This window comes from Ceratotherium simum, chromosome 37 (assembly GCF_057802395.1).
Source record: "Ceratotherium simum simum isolate JZ-2026a chromosome 37, ASM5780239v1, whole genome shotgun sequence".
Taxonomy (NCBI): domain Eukaryota; kingdom Metazoa; phylum Chordata; class Mammalia; order Perissodactyla; family Rhinocerotidae; genus Ceratotherium; species Ceratotherium simum.
In genome coordinates, this window is record NC_141936.1 from 16029267 (window position 1) to 16051546 (window position 22280).

At 43.2% G+C, this 22280-nt stretch overlaps 1 protein-coding gene across 2 annotated transcripts in view; it reads left to right on the plus strand.

Moving 5' to 3' along the window:
* The window catches only part of SERPINE2 (serpin family E member 2), a 60172-nt gene that overhangs the window by 16366 nt on the left and 21526 nt on the right, over positions 1-22280 (plus strand). For both annotated transcript variants that reach the window (XM_087424760.1, XM_087424761.1), the window contains exon 2: positions 18862-19142. In XM_087424760.1, the coding sequence (XP_087280886.1) occupies positions 18884-19142 (259 nt within the window). In that variant the 5' untranslated portion in view covers positions 18862-18883. The remainder of the gene's footprint in view (positions 1-18861; positions 19143-22280) is intronic.

Here is a 22280-nt window from a genome sequence, read left to right on the forward strand (position 1 = left end):
TCTGTAGCTCTTAAGGTCAGGCTGTGCTTTCGCTTCATCTTTGTAGTTTCTGCCATTGTGCTTGAGTTGTGGCGTAGGACCTCAGGAACTGTTTCCTTAACTAGGAAGGCACAGGAGTATTTGTGCAACCTCAAAAGCTCTGTTAGAAATGGAAGATGGGGGCCGGCCCTGTGGCTTAGCGGTTAAGTGCGTGCTCTCTGCTGCTGGCGGCCCGGGTTCGGATCCCGGGCGCACACTGATGCATCGCTTCTCCGGCCATGCTGAGGCTGCGTCCCACATACAGCAACTAGAAGGATGTGCAACTATGATGTACAACTATCTACTGGGGCTTTGGGTGGGAAAAAAAAAAAAAAAGAAAGAAATGGAAGATGGTCATGAATCTTGTAACTCTCCTTTTTGAGGACCCCAGGAGTTGGGGCACTCCTTCTTTGGCACCTGTCACTTTGACAGCCCCTTTCTTCATCGCCACAGACTCTCCCAGCTACCATTTGCTCAAGCATCAAGAACACTGAAGCATCCTTTCTAACTCCAGGGCAGTGCTGTGGACACATAGGAGATCACAGCTCAGACTCGCTAGTGAAGGATGGTATACGCAGTCCCTTCCTCCTGCAGGCATCCTGCTACTGTTTTGGAGATTTTCTCTGTGCCACAGAGGTTTGAATCAGTCAAGTCTAGGAATGTTTGTTTTCTTGGGAAACGCAGCCCTATTAAAGCCATTGTTTTAAAAGTCACTCGGAGCATTGAAAACCTCAGCTCATCAATTCGTAGTGTGAAAATTTAGGAGTGGTTGGGGCTTCGGGCAAGCAATATTGACTTAACCGTGCAGAGCGCTTTAAGACAACACTTGATTGTACATTTTAAAATAGGGAATGCAAATGGAAATTCCTCCTGGGTGCTTTAAATCATGCATTATATGTGCAGTATTTTCAATTAGCTGCAGAAGAAAATATGTTCCGTGTGGCTCTATTTTTGCAGCTGGGAATTGCTCTGAGAACACAATTGACTATTTCATACGTGTGAGATTTATTTAAATGACTCATGGGGCATTGGCGGTTTAACCAATAATTGAAAATATTGTTGCAGTGTGGCAGGTAAAAGTAGGAAGTCATTTTGCATTCCTGACGAGGCGCTCCAAACTCAGTAACAATGTCACATGAGTCAAAGGGGCAGGCAGTGGACAGGGGGTTAGGGCGGTATTGAGAGTCCATCCTTCACATTTCATTCCTGGGTTGTGCTACACCGTGAGAAGAAAGAGAATGATCAACTGCCTGAGGATTCTGTGGGATGGTGCTCTCAGGAAGGATCCGAAGCACTAAGGTGATATCTTGTTTCTCTCTCCTGTTTTCATATACCAGACACAGGTGGAAGGTCGGATCAGGTATGAGGAGCCCCATCCTTCCGCCAACTCTTCTCTGACCTCCTATTCCTTCCCCACCATCTCTGCTACCTGTTTGATATCAGACATCACCCAGAGCACAGATGCACAAGGCTAAGCAGAGTCTCAGGATGGACCAACCAACCCCTCCGTGGTGGTTCATAACATTACTAGGGATTTGGATTGCATGTTCCCACTGAAATGATGGTACAAATCGTGGTTGGTAATACTGTATTAAGATGCATTATTTCTCGTGTGATTCAGACAAAGTATGGGTAAATTAGGCATTTTGTGTGCAGAATTAAAATCCTAACCACCCATTTCTAATTTTTCTCTGGATCAGTGGTTCTCAACCAGAGGCAGTCCTCCCTCTCCCAGGAACATTTGTCAGTGTCTCCAGACATTTGGTTGTCACAACTGGGTGGCGAGTGCTACTAGCATCTAGAGGGTAGAGGCCAGATACTGCTAAACATCCTACAACCTACAACAAAGGATTGTCCAGCCCAAAATGTCAATAGTGCCAACATTGTGAAACCTTGCTCTAGGATTTATTAAAAAAAAAAAAAGTGACTCCCCAAAATACTTTAGATCACAACCTGCTTGTAAGATGGCTGTTTCTGTAATCGACATTAGTACATGAAGGGAACTAAGTTGATTATGGAAGGTCGGGCTTCTTCAGCAATGCCTTGATTATGCAGAGAGCACCTCGGTGTCCCATGTGCCATGTTGGACGCTGGGAAAGAGTGGTGAACAGGGCAGACAAGGTCCCTGCCCCACCTACAGGCACAAAGAGAAGGGGAGACAACAAGTGTTCCAGTCAGAGGGAACATGAGTATGGAGCCCTGAGGCTGGAGAGAGCCTGGCAGTTTCTGCGAACTGCCAGGAGGAGAGTGTGTCTCTAAAAGGAAGCCAAATCCAGACCCAGCAGGCCAACTCGTGGGCTGTGGGAGGGGGTTTGCATTTCATCGTAAGAGTGTAGGGAAGCCGTTGGAGGGTTTGACGCGGGTCTTGGTGCCGAGGGTCACTGTCAGCTTTCTCTATCAGCAAGGTGACTGGGGCAGTGCAGACAGTGAGTTGGGTAGAGGAGACTAATGTCCTCTTCCAGGAATGCTCGTGGCTTGACTGAGGGCAGAGGAGCTGGAGAGAGTAGACCATCCAGGAACTGTCTCAGAGGGAGAATGATAGAGCTTGTTGATGGTTCAGACAGGGTAGGGGAAAGGATGAGGGGTGACTCCCAGCCTCTCGGCTTAGATTTTTGGATGGATGGGGTGCTGACTGATTGAGATATAGAACCTGGAGGAACAGCAAGTTTAGGGATGAGGAGTACTTTTTCCTTCTATCCTAGAATTTCTGTGAAAATGGATAAAGGGACTTCTATATATTTTTCTACTCATTTTTTTTAAAAGAAAGAGTTTTAGAGTCTGCTCTGCTTGCTAAAATGTAAGATTTCTCCTAGATTACCTCTTCTCTCTAGTTACCATCTTAATAGGCTTTCCACTGTAGCTCAGAATTATTTCTCAATGGCTTCCTTGGGCAATCATCAAGCATTTTCTGTATTAGGTATTTCCTCCATCTAAGCAAACAGAACAGTGGTGAGAGTCGGCTTACAATCCAGACTTCTACCATTGAGTCTCTTGACCACTGAGACAGGGCTTGTCTGGGTTGGCCACACTAAATTTTTTTTAATTGTTTTAGTCTAACCCCCCCTATTTCAGTTTCAGCTGGTAGGAAAACACTTCCTTATTCATGAGCCTGGCAGCCTTGGAAAGAACACCGGGAAAATCACCAGAGCTGATGCCCATTTCCTAAATCACCCAGTGACCAGCAGTCATTTCCTGACCCATCACCAGGGCCATTCATGGAGGTTGCATGGGGACTGGCTGCTCCCCTGGGAACAAAAGGCCACCTTCCGTGAGGACTTGTGACCTGAGGTGAAACTCTGATAAAGTCACATACTAGACCCCTGATTCCCTCCTACAACAGAGAAATGAAGGAAATGGCCCACAATTGAAAAAAGACCAGAAGTAAATAGAAAAGGCGGCTTTTAAAATTCCTTTTGAGTTTTAGAAATTGGAATTGGGGGATATTTTGCAGTTGAGGGAACTGTTAGGATGGGCTGGCATGTAGACCTTGAGAGGCTGAGGGGAGAGACCCGAGGACTCCTCGACCCTCCATGATAATGGTAGTAAGTGGGGGTAATGGCAGAGTAGGCTTTGGTTGAGCCCTAAGTGTGTTAAGAACTGTCCAAAGAACCTGAGCTATATTACCCTTTTTATTCCTCACAACAGCCCATAAGGCAGGACTACTGTTATACCCATTTTACAGATGAAGAAACTGAGGCACAGTGAGGTTAAGTACTTGTCAAAAGTCATACAGTTAATTGGTAGTGGAGCTGAGATTTGAACCTGGATGGTTTGTCTCAAGAGCCTGCAGAGGCCAAGAAGTCTAAGAATTGATGCTGTCACAAATCAAAGAATTATGATAAGGTACAATTATGCAAAAACATATTTTTGGTATTTTTTAGAATATTGATATTTTTAGTATGCTTGCAGTATTGGGAAAAGAATTAAAGTAAATAATAAAAAGATCTGTCTTAAGATGCATTTGTTTGCTGACTAAAATTTTAGAATAAGGTTTTTACTTTTTATTTAGAGATAGTTATAGGTTCATATGCAGTTATAAAAAATAGTACAGAGAGATCCCTTATACCCTCCACCTAGTTTCCCCAAAGGTAACATCTTGCATAACTCTAGTAAATACCACAACTAGGAAATTGACATTTGTACACTCCATCCACCTTATTCAGATGTCAGCAGTTTTACATGTCATCATTTGTGTGTGTGTGCTTACTTCTATGCGACTTTGTCATGTTAGGTTTGTGTGACCTCCACAGTCAAGATACAGAACAGTTCCATCCCAAGGACCCCTCATGTCACCCTTTTACTGTCATACCCACCCACCTCCGTCCCATCCTCCCTAACTCCTGGTTACCACTAATGTGTTCTCCATCTCTATAATTTTGTCATTTTAAGAATATTTTATAAATGGAATCATATGGTATGTAATCTTTTGGAATAGACCTTTTTTCACTCAGTGTAATTCCCTTGAGATCCATCCAAAATGCTACGTGTATCAATAGTTCATTTCTTTTTATTGCTGAGTAGTGTTTTATGGTGTGGACATGCCACAGTTAGTTTAACCATTCAGCCATTGAAGGACATCTGGGTTATTTCCAGTCTGGGGCTATTACAATTAAAGGTGCTGTGAACATTGGTGTACAGGTTTTTGGGTGAACATGAGTTTTTGTTTCTCTGAAATAAATGTCCAAGATGGCTGGATCATATGGTTAAATGCATGTTTAGTTTTGTAAGAAACTGCCAAACTGTTTTCCAGAGTGGCTGAACCATTTTACATTCCCACCAGCAATGTATGTGTTATCCAGTTTCTTTGTATCTTCTACAGCATTTGGTATTGTCACTAGTTTTTATTTTAGCCATTCTGATGGGTGTGTAGTGATAGCCCATTGTGGTTTTAATTTGCATTTCCCTAATGGCAAAAGATGTTGAACAGCTTTTCATGGACTTATTTGCCATCTGTATATCCTCTTCATGACATATCAGTCCGTGTTTTTGGCCATTTTCTGATTGGATTGTTTGGGTTTTTTTTACTGTTGCCTTATGAGAGTTCTTTATGTATTCTAGGTACTAGTCCTTTGTCAGATATGTGATTTGCAAATATTTTCTCTTAGTCTTTAGCTTGTCTTTTCATCATCTTTTCAGAGTCTTTTGCAGAGCAAATATTTTTAATTTTGATGAGGTCTGGTTTATCAGTTTTTCTTTTTTGGGTCTTGCTTTTAGTATTAAGTCTAAGAAAAAATAGGGTTTCGATTCCTGCCTCTTGTAATGTGCAGTGTCTGATCATCGAGAAAGAAGGCAGTGGGACAGGATGGGCACTGGCGTGTGAATAGTTCTTCCAAATTCTGTCTAGTTGGGACTCTGCTGTGTGTCGTGATGAGCTGTTTGTCAAGATTATGGCCCCAGGATAGACCTTGTCTTACAAAGACTGTAAGGTGATCATGGTGTGAAAAGAAAAATATTTTCAGAATCTCAGTTTCCAGAAACATCCATGGTACCTCCTAACACAAGGCCTTTTTGCACTTGAAATCCTCTGTCTGGAAACCCTTCCCTGCACCCATCCCTCTCCCCCTTTGTCTGGTCATATCCAGCTCACGTCTGATGTCCATCGTCACGGCCCTTCTTCAGAGTGCCTCCTCAGCCCTGTTGACATAAGGAGCGGACAATTCCTTGTTGTGAGTGGCTGTTCTGAGCCTTGTAGGATGCTGAGCAGCATCCCTGGCCTCTGCCCACTAGATGCCAGTAGCCCCGTCCCCCCACACCCAGTTGTGACAACCAAGAATGTCTGCAGGTGTTGCCCAACGTTCCCTGAGGGACAACACTGCCCAGTGTGAGGACCACGGCTCTAGACTCAGCTCTGGGAGAGCATGTGCCGTGTCCATTTCTGTCCACGTTCTCTCAGCACCAGGCCTGGCACACTGACGCTCCATTAAGATTTGTGAAATCGATAAATGCACAAATTGTACCCACTATCCAACAGCTCTTTACATGGCAGCCTTGGAAAAACCACCTGGATTTCAAAAGAACCAAGTGAGTTTAGTTGTGAATTTGAGACCTAGAAATCAAGAGTCCCTGTCTACACAGTTGACTATGGGTCTCCTTGTCCTTGTCGCCAGCTGACTGACATAAGGATGCATGAGTCTCAAGTTCCAGCCTGATAAAGCCCACATCCTCTCTTCACACTGCCAGAGCAGGGGCCCTCACGGCCTAGAAAAGCATCGCCATCGCTTGCAAGGCTGGAGGCCTCCCACTGATTTTGAAGCTCCTAAGAGAGGGAGGCATCCTAGCAGGCAGAATGGGACCTCCTGAGGGTCCCGTTTTTAGGGTAATTTGGTGCAGGGCAATATTGGAGACCCAATTCAGCATTCACCTGCCGAGTGTCCTTCCCTGTCTCGCTGGGCCCTGCTCCCTTTTCATGAGGAAAGGGAGGAAAGTAGGAGTTTGGGCTCAGTTTTGCCTAGCTAAGCACGTAACTGGATATAATTAGTTCAGAAAAATCCCAGGGTGTAAGTACAGTGATCTTAAGAATAATTTGGGGTATGTGTTAGTGTTTTAGATTTTTCTCTGTGTACCTGGTAGTTCTGTTCCCTGAACCTGAATGATAGTGCTGGCTTTGGTTCAGGAAAAAAAAAAAAAAGAGACTGCCAAATGGGGTGGGGGAGAGACCAAGGCAGATGGGAGGTAATGACTGGTTATGTCAGCCCCGGTTCCCTGCTGCTACTTTATGGGAAGGATGTCAGGGGTGCATAAAGGATCCACAGCATTAGGAGACTGGGGCCCATCTTCCTCCTGTGGAGGAACAGCTGCCCAATGCCTTCCCCAATGCTCCTTGCAGGGAGCTCAGTGTGACGCAGGCACCCCCACCTCCAGCCACACAACTTCTTTTCAACAGCTGTAGACGAGCCTGATTTGATAAGGTGAGCTGACAGCCCAAAGCTTTAATTACCAGTAACACAAACCTTCCCCTCTGGGACTCACAGAAGGGAATCTGCTGGATTCCTTCCTCTCCCACATAGAGAAGCCTCTGATCACAAATTCTAGGGAGAACCACAATGACAGTTGGTGCCAGCACCATTGTTGCTTTGAGGAGAAACATTCTATGACATTAGACTGAAGCTTTGATTCTAAGTTAAGGAAAGGCAGTGGTATCATGGTGTGACACCTTGGGGGAGAGCGGGAATGTGTGCTTTCTTGTGTCCCAGCAGGGTTTCTCATCCTTGGCACTAATGTTTTGGGCCGGACATCCCTTGTGGTGGGGAGCTGTCTTGTGCACCATACGATATTTAGCGACATCCCTGACCTCAACTCACTGGGTGCCAATAGTATCTCCTCCCAGACATGATAACCAAAAACGTCTTCAGACACTGCCAAATGTCCCCCGGGGGGCAATGTTAACCCCCTCCCTCCCAGTTGAGAACCACTGCACTGGAGTAACAAACATTCTGTTCAATTCTTGTGCCTTGCAAAGCTGTGGTGACTTGTTTACTCAGAGTATTTGATGATTTAAGCACAGGACAGAGAGGTAGAAAGAAGGTAGTGTTTCTTCACTTTTCCTCAGTCGACCCTTTAAACTCCGTTACAAGAGGCAGCATGACATACTGGCTAAGAGTGTCAGTTTTCAGAAACCTCTTCACCTTGTACAATCTGTACGATCTGGGCAAGTTATTTAGTTTTTCGGAACTTCAGTTTTCATCATCTGTAAAATGTATATACCAATGCCTACTTCTTAAGTTGAGGATTCAGCTAGATGTTCAAATTATCTCTCCAGGTACAGTGTCTGGCATATAGTAGACATTCAATAAATGATGGCTATTACTCTGGAGTACTTAAGAATGTATTCCACAAGTTTTAAGCAAATTGGAATTTTTGTTTTAAGTTAGCGATAACTGTTGCTGCTGCTACCTAGAATAGTAATGAGAACAGTTAACTTCCATTGAGCTACAATTTATTTCATAAACATTATTGAGTTCCTACGATATACCAGATACTATGCTAAATGCAGGGAATAAAAAAGTTAATCAACTATAATCTATGCCATTAAATGTCTAGTATATAGATTTAGCCACATAAATGGGTCAAATCATGTTCACCAAAATAGAGCCACCACTTACTGGAAAAAACTCAACATGAACCGTCTATGGGTTGTAATGGGGTATAACATTTATTTTAGTGTATATAAAGGGATCCCACTATGTTATTTCTTAATTCTCTCCTTTTCTGATGACTATCATTTTTTATTCAAGTTTTTATGACCCTGTGATTTACCCACTGTTCTTGTGCTTTGTAGCTTTCTCTGCTCTGCCTCACTGCACATTTCCTCTGCTCTAAGTTCCCGCTGCTATGTTTTTATAAACAGAAAATAGATGCTTGTTTTAAGTGTAATGTGTTCATTGCAGAAATTCTGAAAAATACAGAACAGTATAAAGAATAAACTGTACTCATATTGTCACTGTCAGAAATAATTATATAAATAATATCTTAATATCTCTTTCTAGTCTTTTTTCCTGTGCCTGTGTATAATTTTTATATAGTTAATTATACTATAGTTTTCTTTTTTCAACTAAGATATATCTGAAATATATTACCGTATCTTTAAGTTTTCTTCAAAGATAGTTTCCTAGCAGTGAATGATATGGTGTTGGTTGGATGTCATCAACTGAACCTTGTTGTTGGGTATCGTAGGTTGTGCTCTACCAGATGGGGTCCCTGAGCCGAGGATAAAGTGCAAAGGAGTCACTGAGGAAGTGCTCCCAGGTGAAACAGTAAGGGAGTAGGGGGTGGGAATTAGAAAGGGAAGCAGCCAATTAAGGGGGTGATGTCAGGTGAAGTACCTCACTCAGCCTAGTCCCATGAGGAGCTCCAGAGCCTCAATTACACCTTCATGTGGTCTGTGCCACCTCAATGCAAACGACCTGGGCTTTTGTACTCCCAGACCAGTAGTCAGTGGCTGTGGGCCTCCGGGGTGGAGGAATGGTGTGTGTAAACTCCCAGCCACTTAAAGCCCACTAAGAAAATGGGCTGCAACTCCCCATAGCAAGCCTCTGAAGGTAACAGGTGCAAACTACTAGCAACAAAGCACGCAGAAGCTAGAGGATAAGTTCACAAAGCTGATAAAAGGGCACCCACAGTGTTCCCTCCATTGGAAATTTAGGTTGCAATGATCATTGCTATTGCAATTATTTATTGCAAAGAATATTGCAATGATTTTGCTACTAGAAATAACTCCACAGTGAACATTTTTAGACCCAAATCTTTTTATTACCTTAGGATTGATTGATAGAAAGGGTATTACTGTTCCAATAGGTATATACATTTTTAAGATTATGTATATCAAAAATTGCCTTTCAGAAATATTTTTATCAATTTACACTTCCAACACTTACTGCTAATTCTTCTTTACTAGCAACAGTCTATAGAGCATCGATTTCTCACCTGTGAATTGAGGACCCATAGACAACATTAGAGTTATTCTAAGGGGTCAGAAAACTCATGTTCATGGTCAAGCTTTGAGTATAGACTGAATAAATAATATCTCAAAATCTGATTTTTTTTTGGAAATGTATCAAGATGCTGTTACAGATAAGAATTTGCATTTTATTAAAATGTTTATGAATTCATGGTAATTTTATTCTGTATTTTAATAAGTACTAAATATATAATTAATCATAAAGTATCTAATACTTTTTTATGTCTAAAATAGGTGCTGCCTTGGTTTAAAGATTGAGAACTGCTGGTCAATATCACTGTAATGTCTTAGGTCATCTCTTGGCTAATGATTAGGAAATCACCCATTTGAACTGTTGCATCTTAAAGATTTGTCAATAAGAAAGTCTATAGACTTGATACCATAAGTAAAACAGTTTAATGACCTAAGTCAGCAGACTGAAAAACATATCTCAGGACCATTAAAGGTTTTTTGGAACATACTCACCCACCTCCACCTCCACGATGATCTAACCCCTCCACCTCCATTCTCTTACAGAGACATCGAAACACACCAGGATTGTCTTATTCTATGTCTTAAATAGTTTAAGGAAGCTATAAAGATACAGACATGGCTTTATCAATGTGGAGGTGTTGTGTTTGACCCGAATTCTTAACTTAACCCTTGAGACATTCTAAATAGCTTTTGAAATAAAAATCAGGGACTATACAGGTCTTGAGCATTGAGGAAGACAAGGGGAAGGAAGCCAACATTTATTGAGCACCTACTCTGAGCCAGGTACTGTGCTAGTTACTGTCTTTCTGTTTATGCTTATGAAATTCCCATGACCACCCTTGAAATTTGATTTCTAACATGGTAGAGGAGAAAGCTGAGGTCGTTAAAGATTGTGACTTGCCTTGGATCTCTTAGTGGATGGTAGAATTGGGATTTGAACCTTAGATTAATTTTTCCTGGCACTTAGAGGAAAATAGAATAAATGTCCCATAATCTTGTATTTTAAAAGATAGACAACTAACAAAGCCCCAGTTGCCTTCTTCCTCATAGCCTTCCCCCTTCACCCTAAAAGAGATTACAGAATGTACAACCTGTGGATAAAAGGAACTTGGGTATCAGTTAGAGTGTATTTAACAAAATACGTGTCTCCTCATTGAAGGAACCTTTAGGACGTGGTTGCCATACATTTCAGTGGCTGAAAATTTCTTTCCTGAGTATTTTTAGGTTCCTTTTTGGCTAAATTAATTGGTGTCAAAGATTGAGCACACACTTTGAAGTCTGATAAAAAAATTTTTTTTAATTCGAAGAGGTCTCTAAGCCTCTCCCCAGTGACCTGAAAGAGCACATTTTAAAACCACCAGGCTGCTGTCACTCTGATCAAGTGGCATTTCCTGTTTCTTCTCTTTGGTTTTAAAGACGCTGACGACACTCTATCCACTTCCGAAAGGTATCAAGATGCTCTTAGCTTTGCTTGTTCATCTGATTTTCTCTCTTAAGAGAATGTGGTAGATACTTGGAAGATGAAGGCAGGTTGGCTGGACATATTTCAGTAATGTTTGTAGAGGTTTGAGAGACCAGAGTCCTCCTCTCGCCCTTGTAGGACCCTATTTGAGGCCTAACCTCAATTATTTGTACGTGAATAACTGCTGTCACTTTGCAGATACAGCCCTAATCTCCATGGGTCAACTCCTGAAGGTCTCTAGAAGGCCTCTTGCCAAACACCCTTAAAAGGTAGACCTTTGCCTGTTGGCAAAGTATTGGTGAGAAACAATTGGCCTGACTGCTGGGCTGCACGGTCCTGCTTAAGGCCACTTAGCAGTCTCAGTGTGGCAGCCCAGCACCTTTCCTTCACATTTATTTCTTTGAAAAGCCACCTTAAGAAAACTGTTGGGAGATGTCATGATTCTAATGTAATCTAATGTGCTGTTTTTCTCTACCTGCTGTAGCTCCTCTAGAAGAAATGACTAGTCCAAAGACAGAATAGTCAATAAGGGGCCTTAGGTTCTAAGAACCAGGAACCTGGAAGCACAGAGACCAGAAGGATATCAGCACTTTCCCAGGGCTTGAGAAAGTGTCAGCTTTCAGAGAGGAGGGGGCTGGTTGCTACACCTTCCCCCCTGAGATAGATTGGGGGACTCTCCTTGTCATGCTCTGTGCCAGTTTTCATTAGGTGCTCATTATTAGGATCCCACTCTTAGGATGGGCTTGATCCAGGAGACTCACTGCCTTCAATGAGGGTGATCCATTTTGATTTTCCTAGCCCAAATTTGTGTGTGTGTGTGTGTGTGTGTGAGGAAGATTGGCCCTGGGCTAACATCTGTTGCCAATTTTCCTCTTTTTTGCTTGAGGAAGATGGTCCTTGAGCTAACATCTGTGCCCCTCTGCCTCTACTTTGTATTTGGGACACTGCCACAGCATGGCTCGATGAGCGGTGCGTAGGTCTACGCCCAGGATCTGAACCTGCAAACCCCGGGTTGCTGAAGTGGAGCACACGAACCTAACCACTACACCACTGGGCCAGCCCCATCCTAGCCCAACTTTTAATGCCCAGCTCACTCTCTATCTTTTCATCATCCACTGTGCCTCCCCTGGGCTGTATGGCCATAAGAAGCATACCGATTCACATGTAAGCAGTCTGTCTTTCCTAATTTGAATTTCAGTGTTCAGATATAGTCCAGAGAATGATATAAATGGGTTTTGGTCTTGCCACATCACAGTTACCCAGTATTCCCACAGTTAATTTAGAGTTATTAGGTGAGGATACTCAGATTGTGATCTCTAAATACTGTCTCCCACTAAAAGGAACCAGAGCTCCCTAGAGAAGTGGCTGATTCCACCAGGGACAGGAAGTATGCAAAATGGGCCTGGAACATCTTGTCAAACCAGAAAACAAGGAAGCTATTGAGACTACAGGGTCGTATGAAAGGTTCAGTAGCCCTGCTGAAGAGGCTTGTTTGGAGCACCAATAAAAATAATAAAATTTCAGGGGCCAGCCTGGTGGCCAAGTGGTTAAACGCGTGCGCTCCGCTGCGGCGGCCCGGGATTCACCAGTTCGGATCCCGGGCGCGTGCCGATGCACTGCTTGGCAAGCCATGCTGTGGCAGCATTTCATATAAAGTAGAGTAAGATGTGCACAGATTTAGCCCAGGGCCAGTCTTCCTCAGGAAAAAAAAAAAAAAAGAGGAGGATTGGCAGATGTTAGCACAGGGCTGATCTCCTCAAAAAATAAATAAATAAATAAATAAATAAATAATAATAAAATTTCAATGGATCAAGACCCTTAAAATGTTTTGAAAAACATGTTCATAATTACACTAAGCAAACAAACAAAAAAATCCCCTCTGGTCAACTCTAAGAATTCTAGGTGACCAACTCATTATTTTGAACATGATATAGGGAATGAAGCATTTATCCTGTGTTTGCTGTACAAACTGAACCTCAGGATAACCCAATAGTTGGTTATGAAAAATTTCTTTTTATAGAAGTATTCTAACTAGTAAATGAAGAAGGAAAGTTAGAATTACAAAAACACCATTTGGCAATCCCTAGTGAAACAGTGCCCTTAGGCAATGATCATGAGTAGCTGCTAACATCACAAAAAAGAGAGATGGCCACTGTCCCCTGCTTCTAGCACCCGGTGCAATGCCTTTCTAAAATATTCTGGCAAAAAAGAAATTTGAATCTGATCAGCCTCTAGAGCAGAGGTGACAAACTTCCTGTAAAGGGCCAGATAGCACATGTTTCTGGCTTTGCTGGCCATATGATCTCTCTTGCAACTGGGCACCTCTGCTCAGCTCGCTGTAAAAGCTCGGATTCAACCACAGACAAAACAGAATGTGGCCAGATCTGGCCCAAGAGTTTGCAGATCCCCACGCTAGGTCTGACTACAGGAAGTACAGAAGACAGGAACTTGTTAAACAGCATCACATGAATGCAATTAGCAAAATCTAGACTGTGGGAAACTCGACAAGACAAATACCCTGATTTCTTCCACAAAAAAGTTCCAAGCAAAAAGTTAAAAATAAAGCAATGAGGGGAAGACTTTAAAAAAGACCAGAGACATGTCAACCGGTTGCAATGTGTGCAGCTTATTCAGGTCCTGATTCAAATAAACTATAGAAAAAATTAGATGGCAACCAGGAAAATTTGAACACTGACTAGATGTTTAACATGCTAAAGAGTTATTAATTTTTTTTTTTTTTTTTTTTTTTTTTTGGTGAGGGAGATTGGCCCTGAGCTAATATCTGTTGCCAATCTTCCTGTTTTTGCTGAGGAAGATTGTCCCTGAGCTAACATCTGTGCCCATCTTCCGCTATTTTGTATGTGAGACGCCACCACAGCATGGCTTGATGAGCGGTGCGTAGGTCCACGCCCAGGATCTGAACCAGTGAACCCCAGGCCGCCAAAGAGGAGTGTGCAAACTTAACCACTACGGCACCAGGCCGGCCCCAAGAGTTATTAATTTTTGAGCAGGATCATGATATTGTGTGTGTGTGTACAGTATATACACACGTAAGGAGTATATATATATTCCTTAGGTTTAGAGTATGTGTTGAAAATATTTTGAGTAACATGTATGTTGTCTAGAATTTGGTTCAAAACAATCTTTGATTTTAGAAGAAATAAAATAAGCCGTGATTTGATAGTTATTTTATCTGGATGTTGGATACTGGGGATTTATTTTATTTTTGCATATATTTGAAGTCTTGCATGACATAAAGATTTTTAAAATACGTACATTTTATAAAATATATCACTTTAAACATTTTTTAGAGAATGAAAGGGGTGGAGTACTTTCCATTTATTAGACACTCCTGGGTCCTCCTAAAACAGATGTGAATCATCTGGCTAAGAGCTGGAGCCAGAAGAGTCTTTCCAGAGTTTTTTTCCCCTAACTGTTTACATACATCTTATTTGTTATACTAAATAGAGCCAACAGATATCATATTATTTGTCATTTGAGCTGACAGATACCATGTTATTTATCATTTGCTCATGTGTTATATGTAAAATTTATTTTATTTTATTTTGTTAAAAAGAACTTATTGGGTTAAAAATGAGCTTGATCTTTTGTGGCCGGCTGTGCTAGTCTCCCATTTTTTGGTGGATTAGCATTTGTTTGGGGCAGGGGTCTGGCCACAAGTGCTGGCACGGCCTGGAGAGGTACTGTAAGTGATGGCAGCCGGCTGGGCGTGAGGCAGCAGGGGGCGGAGGCAGCTGTGGCGGATGGGAAAATACACGCCCGCTGTGCAGGACGTTTGCCGTGGGAATGAGGGCCTGTGTTACCAGAACTTCCATTCATTTTCGTTTTTCCTGAGAATAAATCTAGATTGTATGTGACATCTTCTAACTTTGAGTTGCTTAAAATATTTTTAGCATGCCCTGTATTCCAAACCAAACACTTGAGCAGCTGGATTATCCCATGGGTCAACCTCTGATTTAGTGCCTACCAATGATAAGGCCCCAAATAAATAAGACCCTGTGGCCACTAGGATTCTAAAGTCCCATGGCCCTGCTTTCTGGGAGCTTCCAGTCTAATTGAGAGGACAAAACGTACTTGAAAAATAAAATGAGAGGTGTAGAGAGGAGATGCTATGAGAATTCAGAGAAGGGGGTGAATAGCCTCATCTAGGACCATCAGGGAAGGCTTCCCACAGGCCGTGGAAGGAGTCAGGGGAAGCCTGGTGCTCAGTAGGTAGAGAGTGGGGGAAAGAAGCAAAGGCGTGGGTAAGACCAAGGCCTACAACGGAAAGTACGACACTTTAAGAGGAGAGTTGGTAGATTTCACAGACTAGTGGCTCTCCATAACCCATCCCTGGAAGATTTTTCAGGCCAAGATGGTGTTCTGAACAATCAAGTGAAAATCGATAGCCAACAGTTGGAAGTATGGCGCTGAAATCCAGCTGAGGATTTGAGCTGCAGATTGGAGCATCATCTGTGTAGGAGTGAGAGTTGAAGTCACGGGCTCTGTAGGGAGTGTGTTTGTCTAATGTCTGCCATTGGCAAGTGGTACATTTATATACGTAGGGATGCACTGAGTCTGGTGTTTGCAAGACTACCAACCCATTATTTACACCACCAAGTATCACTTAAAACTCAAAGCTGTATCCAATTACTTGAAAAACATTCCCCCACACTGGAAAGGAAAGGTTTGGAGTAAGAGAAACTAGAAGTAGGTGGGGAAAGAGAAACCCACATTTGGAAGGATATGCCTGTGGTGATGGCTTTATTTATAGGTTTATGATCTCCCTCCAATGATGGCCTAACCTCGAGACTTTTTTCTCTGTTATGAAAAGATTATTCAAGAAATGGAGACATTTAAACAGATTTATGATCTTCTGTATTGATGCTATGCAATACATTTGGGCAACATCTTTATTCTTTCCCTTTTATTTGAAAGTTGAAAGTGTAATTTCTCTTAAAAATAAAGATAAACAGGAGGTTACTGTGTTCTTCCCGTAATGAGAAACTGCTTGTTCTAGAGAATAAGCGTTTCAAAGCCTGATGACTCCAACAGTTATTTCATGTAAAAGATTGTCTATTTGGACATGAATATGTATCAATATTAGGAATTTATAAGCCTAAAGTAATTTATGGATGAGCACCCACTCTGCTGGCTACTGAACTTTGGAGAGAAGTGAGGGCTTAGTCTCAGACATGTACAAAAGCCAGGTGAGTTTAGATGGGTGAGCATTTAGCCCAGGAAACCAACGCCAAGAAGAAGTTATGCCCGGAACATCAATCAAAAATCACTCTGATTCCAAGTTCTGCACAGCTCTGACACCATCCTGGTGCACTGTTATGAAACTGCCCATAGACATCTATCAAAAACCTCACAAATCTAAGAAACCAAGAAAAACCACCATGGCAGCCTTCCCCCACTTCATAATGAAACTGTTCTTTTAGTAAAAATTCATAACCAAGCAAAATTCTGCTGATAAGATAGCTATTTATTAGGGAGACTGTCTCTGCTGACGCAAGGACATTGGAGCTGTTAAATTTCTCTCTGTTACCGATGCTTTCTACCTGTTTTACGACCTTCTACATAAATCTATAGCATTTGAGTGAATCAACTTTAAGCTATCAGAGGCAAAACCAATTTGATGTCCTTTATGCTTTATGAATGTGCAGATTCAAATATTTACTCAAATATTTGCTAATCCAGGAGGATTTTTCTGGGAGGCTTGGGTTGTGTAGATTATGGCATGCAGAAGGTAGATGCCAGAATAGACTATAGAGTCAACATTCGGATGGATGAAGTTGGCGTCAGTCATGGGATTTGACCATTTGTAGCAAAGATGGTAGGAATTGTTTTATACTTATGACGGCTTTGTGGTATATTAAATTTTAAAGAAGAAATTTATTTCCTGAAAGAAAGAAAGAAGGGAGGAAGAGAGGAAAAGAGGGAGGGAGGGCACAATGTCTAATTTTTAGATGAAATGAGTAAAGCTTCCGTAGTCAGGATCTGGAAGATCTCCAATGTCCAACAAGCTCAAGAAACTCAAGGGACTGTCACGGTATTAGAGCCAGTCCTAGGTGCCAAAGTCAAAATAGGCCACCTTGGCCATAGGAAAGCCCCAAATAGGAGCGTATGTAGGTCACTTACACGTCTTGAATTTAGACAGGCTGTGTTTACACAGTTATTTTACAATTAAGCTCTGGAGAAACTCTGAATGTTCTGAATTTTTTTAAATGTGCTTGTTTCACAATACGTAAGAAAATTGCCACATCACCTTGAATGATGGCCTGGGCGGTTCACTTCGTGGCCCAGTGTGTGTGTGTTGGAGGGGCAGGCGGGGAACTCTGCTTTCGATGACAGTCCTTCATACTCCAGTGAATTTCGCTCTCCATGGAAAGTGTTTGGAGCCAACAGTGAGGCGCAGGACTAAATACAACTGTTTTCTTAGTCATGCTCAATAAACATTCTTTTGATGCAATGAAAAAATAATTAACATAAATAGAGAGTATATAAGGCATCAGGTTTAATCCCACACATATTTACTGAATATCTGCTATGACCTGGGGTGGGAAGTAGGACAAGTCAATAGAAAGGAAGCTGAGGACTCTGTCTGATGCCATCCTGGTGCCCTTGCTTTTCCCGGAAGCACATGCATTTCCCCTTCACTGTAGGTTACCTGTCACTTAAAAGGCCCCCCTCTTTCTTGCTCTTTGCAGAGACTCCCAACCTCCCACACGCAGTTGCACAGGACAGAAGGGCAAATTGGCTCCTGTGGAAACTTGTGCTTAGTGGGAGCTCAGGTCTATAAGGGAGGAGCCAAGTCAGCCACCTCACGAAGTCTGCTTTTGTTTTCCCAGCTGCCACTTTTAAGTTCTTATTTAATGAAAGGCTTTGCTTTTCTATGAACACATGTAAATGTCCTACCTCTTACTTGTCACAGCCAAAGAAAGCTCAGTAAGTGGTAACCAAGGAAGAAAGCAGCTCTCAAACAAATCACTGTAATTGAGGATAGCAGTGTAAACAATGCCAGCCTCGCAATTGATGGATTGACCCATTGTTCTGCCCTATTGTGGATCTAAGGGCATCACTTAAATTTATTTTAATGAACAGTTCTCTAATTAAGAAAGTAATATGCTTACGGTAAAAAATTGAGTACATATAATTATAAGATAATCATAGCAACCCAAGGGATTCGCTGTCTTGTTTCAGACCCTCCGTTGGTTTCTTGAGACCCTTAGAATGAAATCCAAGAGCCACACTAGGCTCTGCGGGCCCTTCGGGTTCTCGCCCCTCCTTCCTCTTCACCTCCTCCCCCACCTCCTCCGCATCCCTTACGTCGCAGCCACACCGGCCTCTAACACCCACCTTTATTCCCTCCTCTGCCAGGCATGCCCTTGCCCGATTAGTGCATGGCTGGCTCTTCCTTATCCTTCAGGTCTCATCATGTATGTTCACTCTGCAGAAGTGGCTTCCCCGACCACCCTATCTCATGGTACCCCACCCCTGCACGTCATTCACTCACATCACTGTGTTAATTGTCTTGGTTTATTTTCTCTCTCCCCTCTGGAGTGTAAACTCGAGGAGGGCAGGGGTCTTGCCCATCTTGTTTACAGTTTACGCCGGCCTTTAGACAACGGCCTGGCACACAGTAGGCCCTCAGTAAATATTGGTTTAATTGAATGAAGGGTGGTTATGGGAAATAAATACCAATTAGAATAGTGTCTGGCACATAGTTGGGACCTACCAAGTGGGGGTTCCCTTCCTCTCCCTGCCCAGCCCTCTAACAAAGTATAGTAGAAACTGATTTAGTCTACACTGTTCTATCTTAAATATATCAACAAGGCATTCAGTTATACTGAGTATAGTAAATCACACCTAGTTGAGTACAATGTAGTCCCCACAAAGTGTTCATTTAAGTACAATTTAAATTTTTTTTTTTGATCTAATTTTTCAGGTTGTCCTTGCCAGAAGGAACCATGAGTTGGCGTTTTCCCTTCTTCCTCGTGGCCACAGTGACTTTGCCCTCCGTGTGCTCCCAGTTCAATCCTCTGTCTCTGGAGGAGCTAGGCTCCGACACAGGAATCCAGGTTTTCAATCAGATTGTCAAATCCCGGCCTCATGACAACATCGTCATTTCCCCGCATGGCATTGCGTCCGTCCTGGGGATGCTTCAGCTGGGAGCCGACGGCAGGACCAAGAAACAGCTCACCACGGTGATGAGATACGGCGTGAACGGTGCGTGCACTCGCGGCTCTGGCTGGGGGCCTTGCATCGGGAGGGTTCCTTGCTGGGTCTTTGCTTACAACCCTGAGAAGCAAGCAGAGTAGCCAGGAGGAGTTCCACTGGCGTGATTTGGCGTTTAGGGCCAGTCTCCTCTAAAGAACAGATGTTGCGGGGCTGGGAGTTAGAGAACTGGATTCTGGTCTCTGTGGGTCTCCCTGGTCTCTCTGGTAGCTGTGGGGCTGTGGATCACTCACTTGATCTCTCAATGCTGCAGTTTTCTCATCTCTAAAAAGAAAACTTCCCTTCTGCCTCCACTCTGGTGTCCAGGGCTAAAGAGGCATTGTGATTGTGAATGTACTTTTAAAACCTGTAAGTTGGGGGGTAGGGAGAGTGGCCATTGGAGGGCAGCACGGGGGAGCCTTGTGGTGATAGAACCATCTGTGTCTGGACTGAGGTGGTGGACACATGAATCTACACGGGGATAAAATTGCATAGGGTTACACACACACGTACACGCGCACACACACACACGTGCACATAAATCAAGGGCAGTCTGAATGAGCCCTGTGGATTGTACCAATGGCAATTTCAGGGTTGTGGTGCTGTACTAGTCAAACAAGATAGTGCCATTGGGGGAAACTGGGTGAAGGGCACGTGAGACCATCGTCTATATTGTTTTGCAACTTCCTGTGAATCTGTCATTATTTTAAAATAAAAAGGTAAAAAAAAATTTTTTTGAGTAAGGCCCGCTGGAAAATTTTTAGTTTTCTTGAAAGAAAAGCCTGTTTTTAATGACCCATTTAAACCTAAGAGCTTACATCTCCTACCACCGTTGCTTAGCTCTAGTTCAGATTTTCTTACTCAGAGTCACCTTCCGCCTGCCTCTTGCACAACGCGGTGTGGGAGGGAGCAGAACTGGCTTCGGAGCCCTTCTTTGGAGCCAGTGTACACCGTGACCTTGAGCAAGTCACTCTTCGCATCTAGGTCTTAGTTATTTTATTGGAAAACGAGGGAATTCTCCTACCCATGTTCTTCCACTGTTGGCCATAAAGTTCTAGGAATCTTGACTGCATTGCCGCCTCCAGCTGGGAGAGGAAGAGGAGAGAGATGGGGACTCATGTACTGCATGCCTCGCTCGTCGCGCTCATTGGCTGTGTTCTGAGCATAGCCTTTGGAGTTGCCAGCACCAAATACCTAACCAGCCTGCTCTGTTTACGCGGCATTCAACTTTTGCATGAGTTTGCAATTTGTTCACCTGTTGGAAGCATGGAAGGACTAAATACCTTGAACACACTGTTCTGCCCCTTGCTTGGAAGTTCACAAAGTTCTTGGTGATTTATATCTTCATAGTGAATCACTGCTGGAATTTATGGCCTTTCCCAGTGCCACCCAGGCCCTCGCGGCCAATACAATTCCAAAATAGCAACTGGATTTTTGTTGTTGGGTTTTTTTTTTTTTTTAATTTTATTTATTTATTTATTTATTCCCCCAAAGCCCCAGTAGATAGTTGTATGTCATAGCTGCACATCCTTCTAGTTGCTGTATGTGGGACGCGGCCTCAGCATGGCCGGAGAAGCAGTGCGTCGGTGCGCGCCCGGGATCCGAACCCGGGCCGCCAGCAGCGGAGCGCGCGCACCCAACCGCTAAGCCACGGGGCCGGCCCTTGTTGTTGGTTTTAATGCTGAGCCACATCCGTTTTAAGCAGTACCTTTGAAGTTCTGATGATATTGGCCTGTTGGCAACTTCCCCCACCCTTTCTTCCTCCAAAATCGATAGCAGAACATGCCGTAGAACGTGACTTCAGTTCACATGACAAACTCATTCGGAGGAGCCTGAGTGGTTTTTCATGCCCTAGTTGGGGCTCAGCTTCTGGAAACTCACGATAGTGATGGTCTCGTTGAGGACAGAGGCAGGGCAGTTTGGGGCAGTGGAGGAAGGTCTGCTCTGATCTTTTCCTGGTGGGAGACCAAGGCATGTGGAGGAGGCAGTGTGGCTGAAAGGGACAGGTGCTGGGCCTTGGCCTCTGAAGTCTGCTGTTCCTTACTTATAGAATGGGCCTGCCACTCCTCCTGGGCCTGCCTCACAGACGGTATGAGGGGTGGAGTCACAAGAGGCCTAATAAAGGGCCTAAGGGTCTCCTCTTTGTGGATCATCGGAGACTTTTCCCTGCCCTTATTTAAAAGGTCTGAAGAAGAGCCACTCTCAGAGTGACAAGCTGGTTCTCCAGAGACCATCAAGGTGCCCCTGCAGGATGTTTTAAGACAGTGACATTTTGAAAAGACCCCAGGCGAGTAAGACGGATCTATGATTCAAGCTCTCCATAGAAACACATTTCATCCTTATAACTTATTTTCCTCTTTTCCATGCTCTAAAATAAATGGAGCATGTATGAATGGCTCATGTAAAATAAAGCTTACGTTGCCATAAAATTAATCCCCTGACTCTTTGGGCTTGATATCAAGTAAAAATCACATTGTTCTTGGAGGGTGGCACATGGCAATTTTTTATAGTCTTTCTAGTGCTTATTTTATTCATTTTTTTTTTCCAAAATAGAAAAAAAGAAATCACACTGTTAAATCTTTGGCAGGAAAGGAAATAGCGCTTAAGATTAAGAAAGAAAGAGAGAATGAATTAGGAAGTTTCCTTTGATTTATTCCCCCATGGCTACATAATTGATGCACTTGCCAGTATTCCTGTTGACCTGGTGCCAACAAAGTCGTCTAGGAGAACGAGGTCTGCATGGGGAGGGTGTTGAGGATGACTTGAATATATGCCTGTTTCAATGCTCAAAGCACAATTGATTTTTAAGGGCTGTTAATAGTTATACTTTACTCTCCCCACCTTCTTAACACAAGGCCGCTGAGAAAGCAAAAGACTTAGTCCCCTGCTACTCAAACTGATCTGTGTATACTATTCTTATTTGCCATCATTTGAAATATATTAAAAAAAAAACTTGGGGCCAGCCCTGTTTCTTAGTGGTTGAGCTCCCTGCACTCCACTTTTGCGGCCTGGGTTCACGGGTTCGGATCCCGGGCGCAGACCTCTGCCACTCATCAGCCACACTGTGGCAGCGACCCACGTACAAAATAGAGGAAGACTGGCACAGATGTTAGCTCAGGGCTAATCTTCCTCAAGAAAACAAAAAAAACC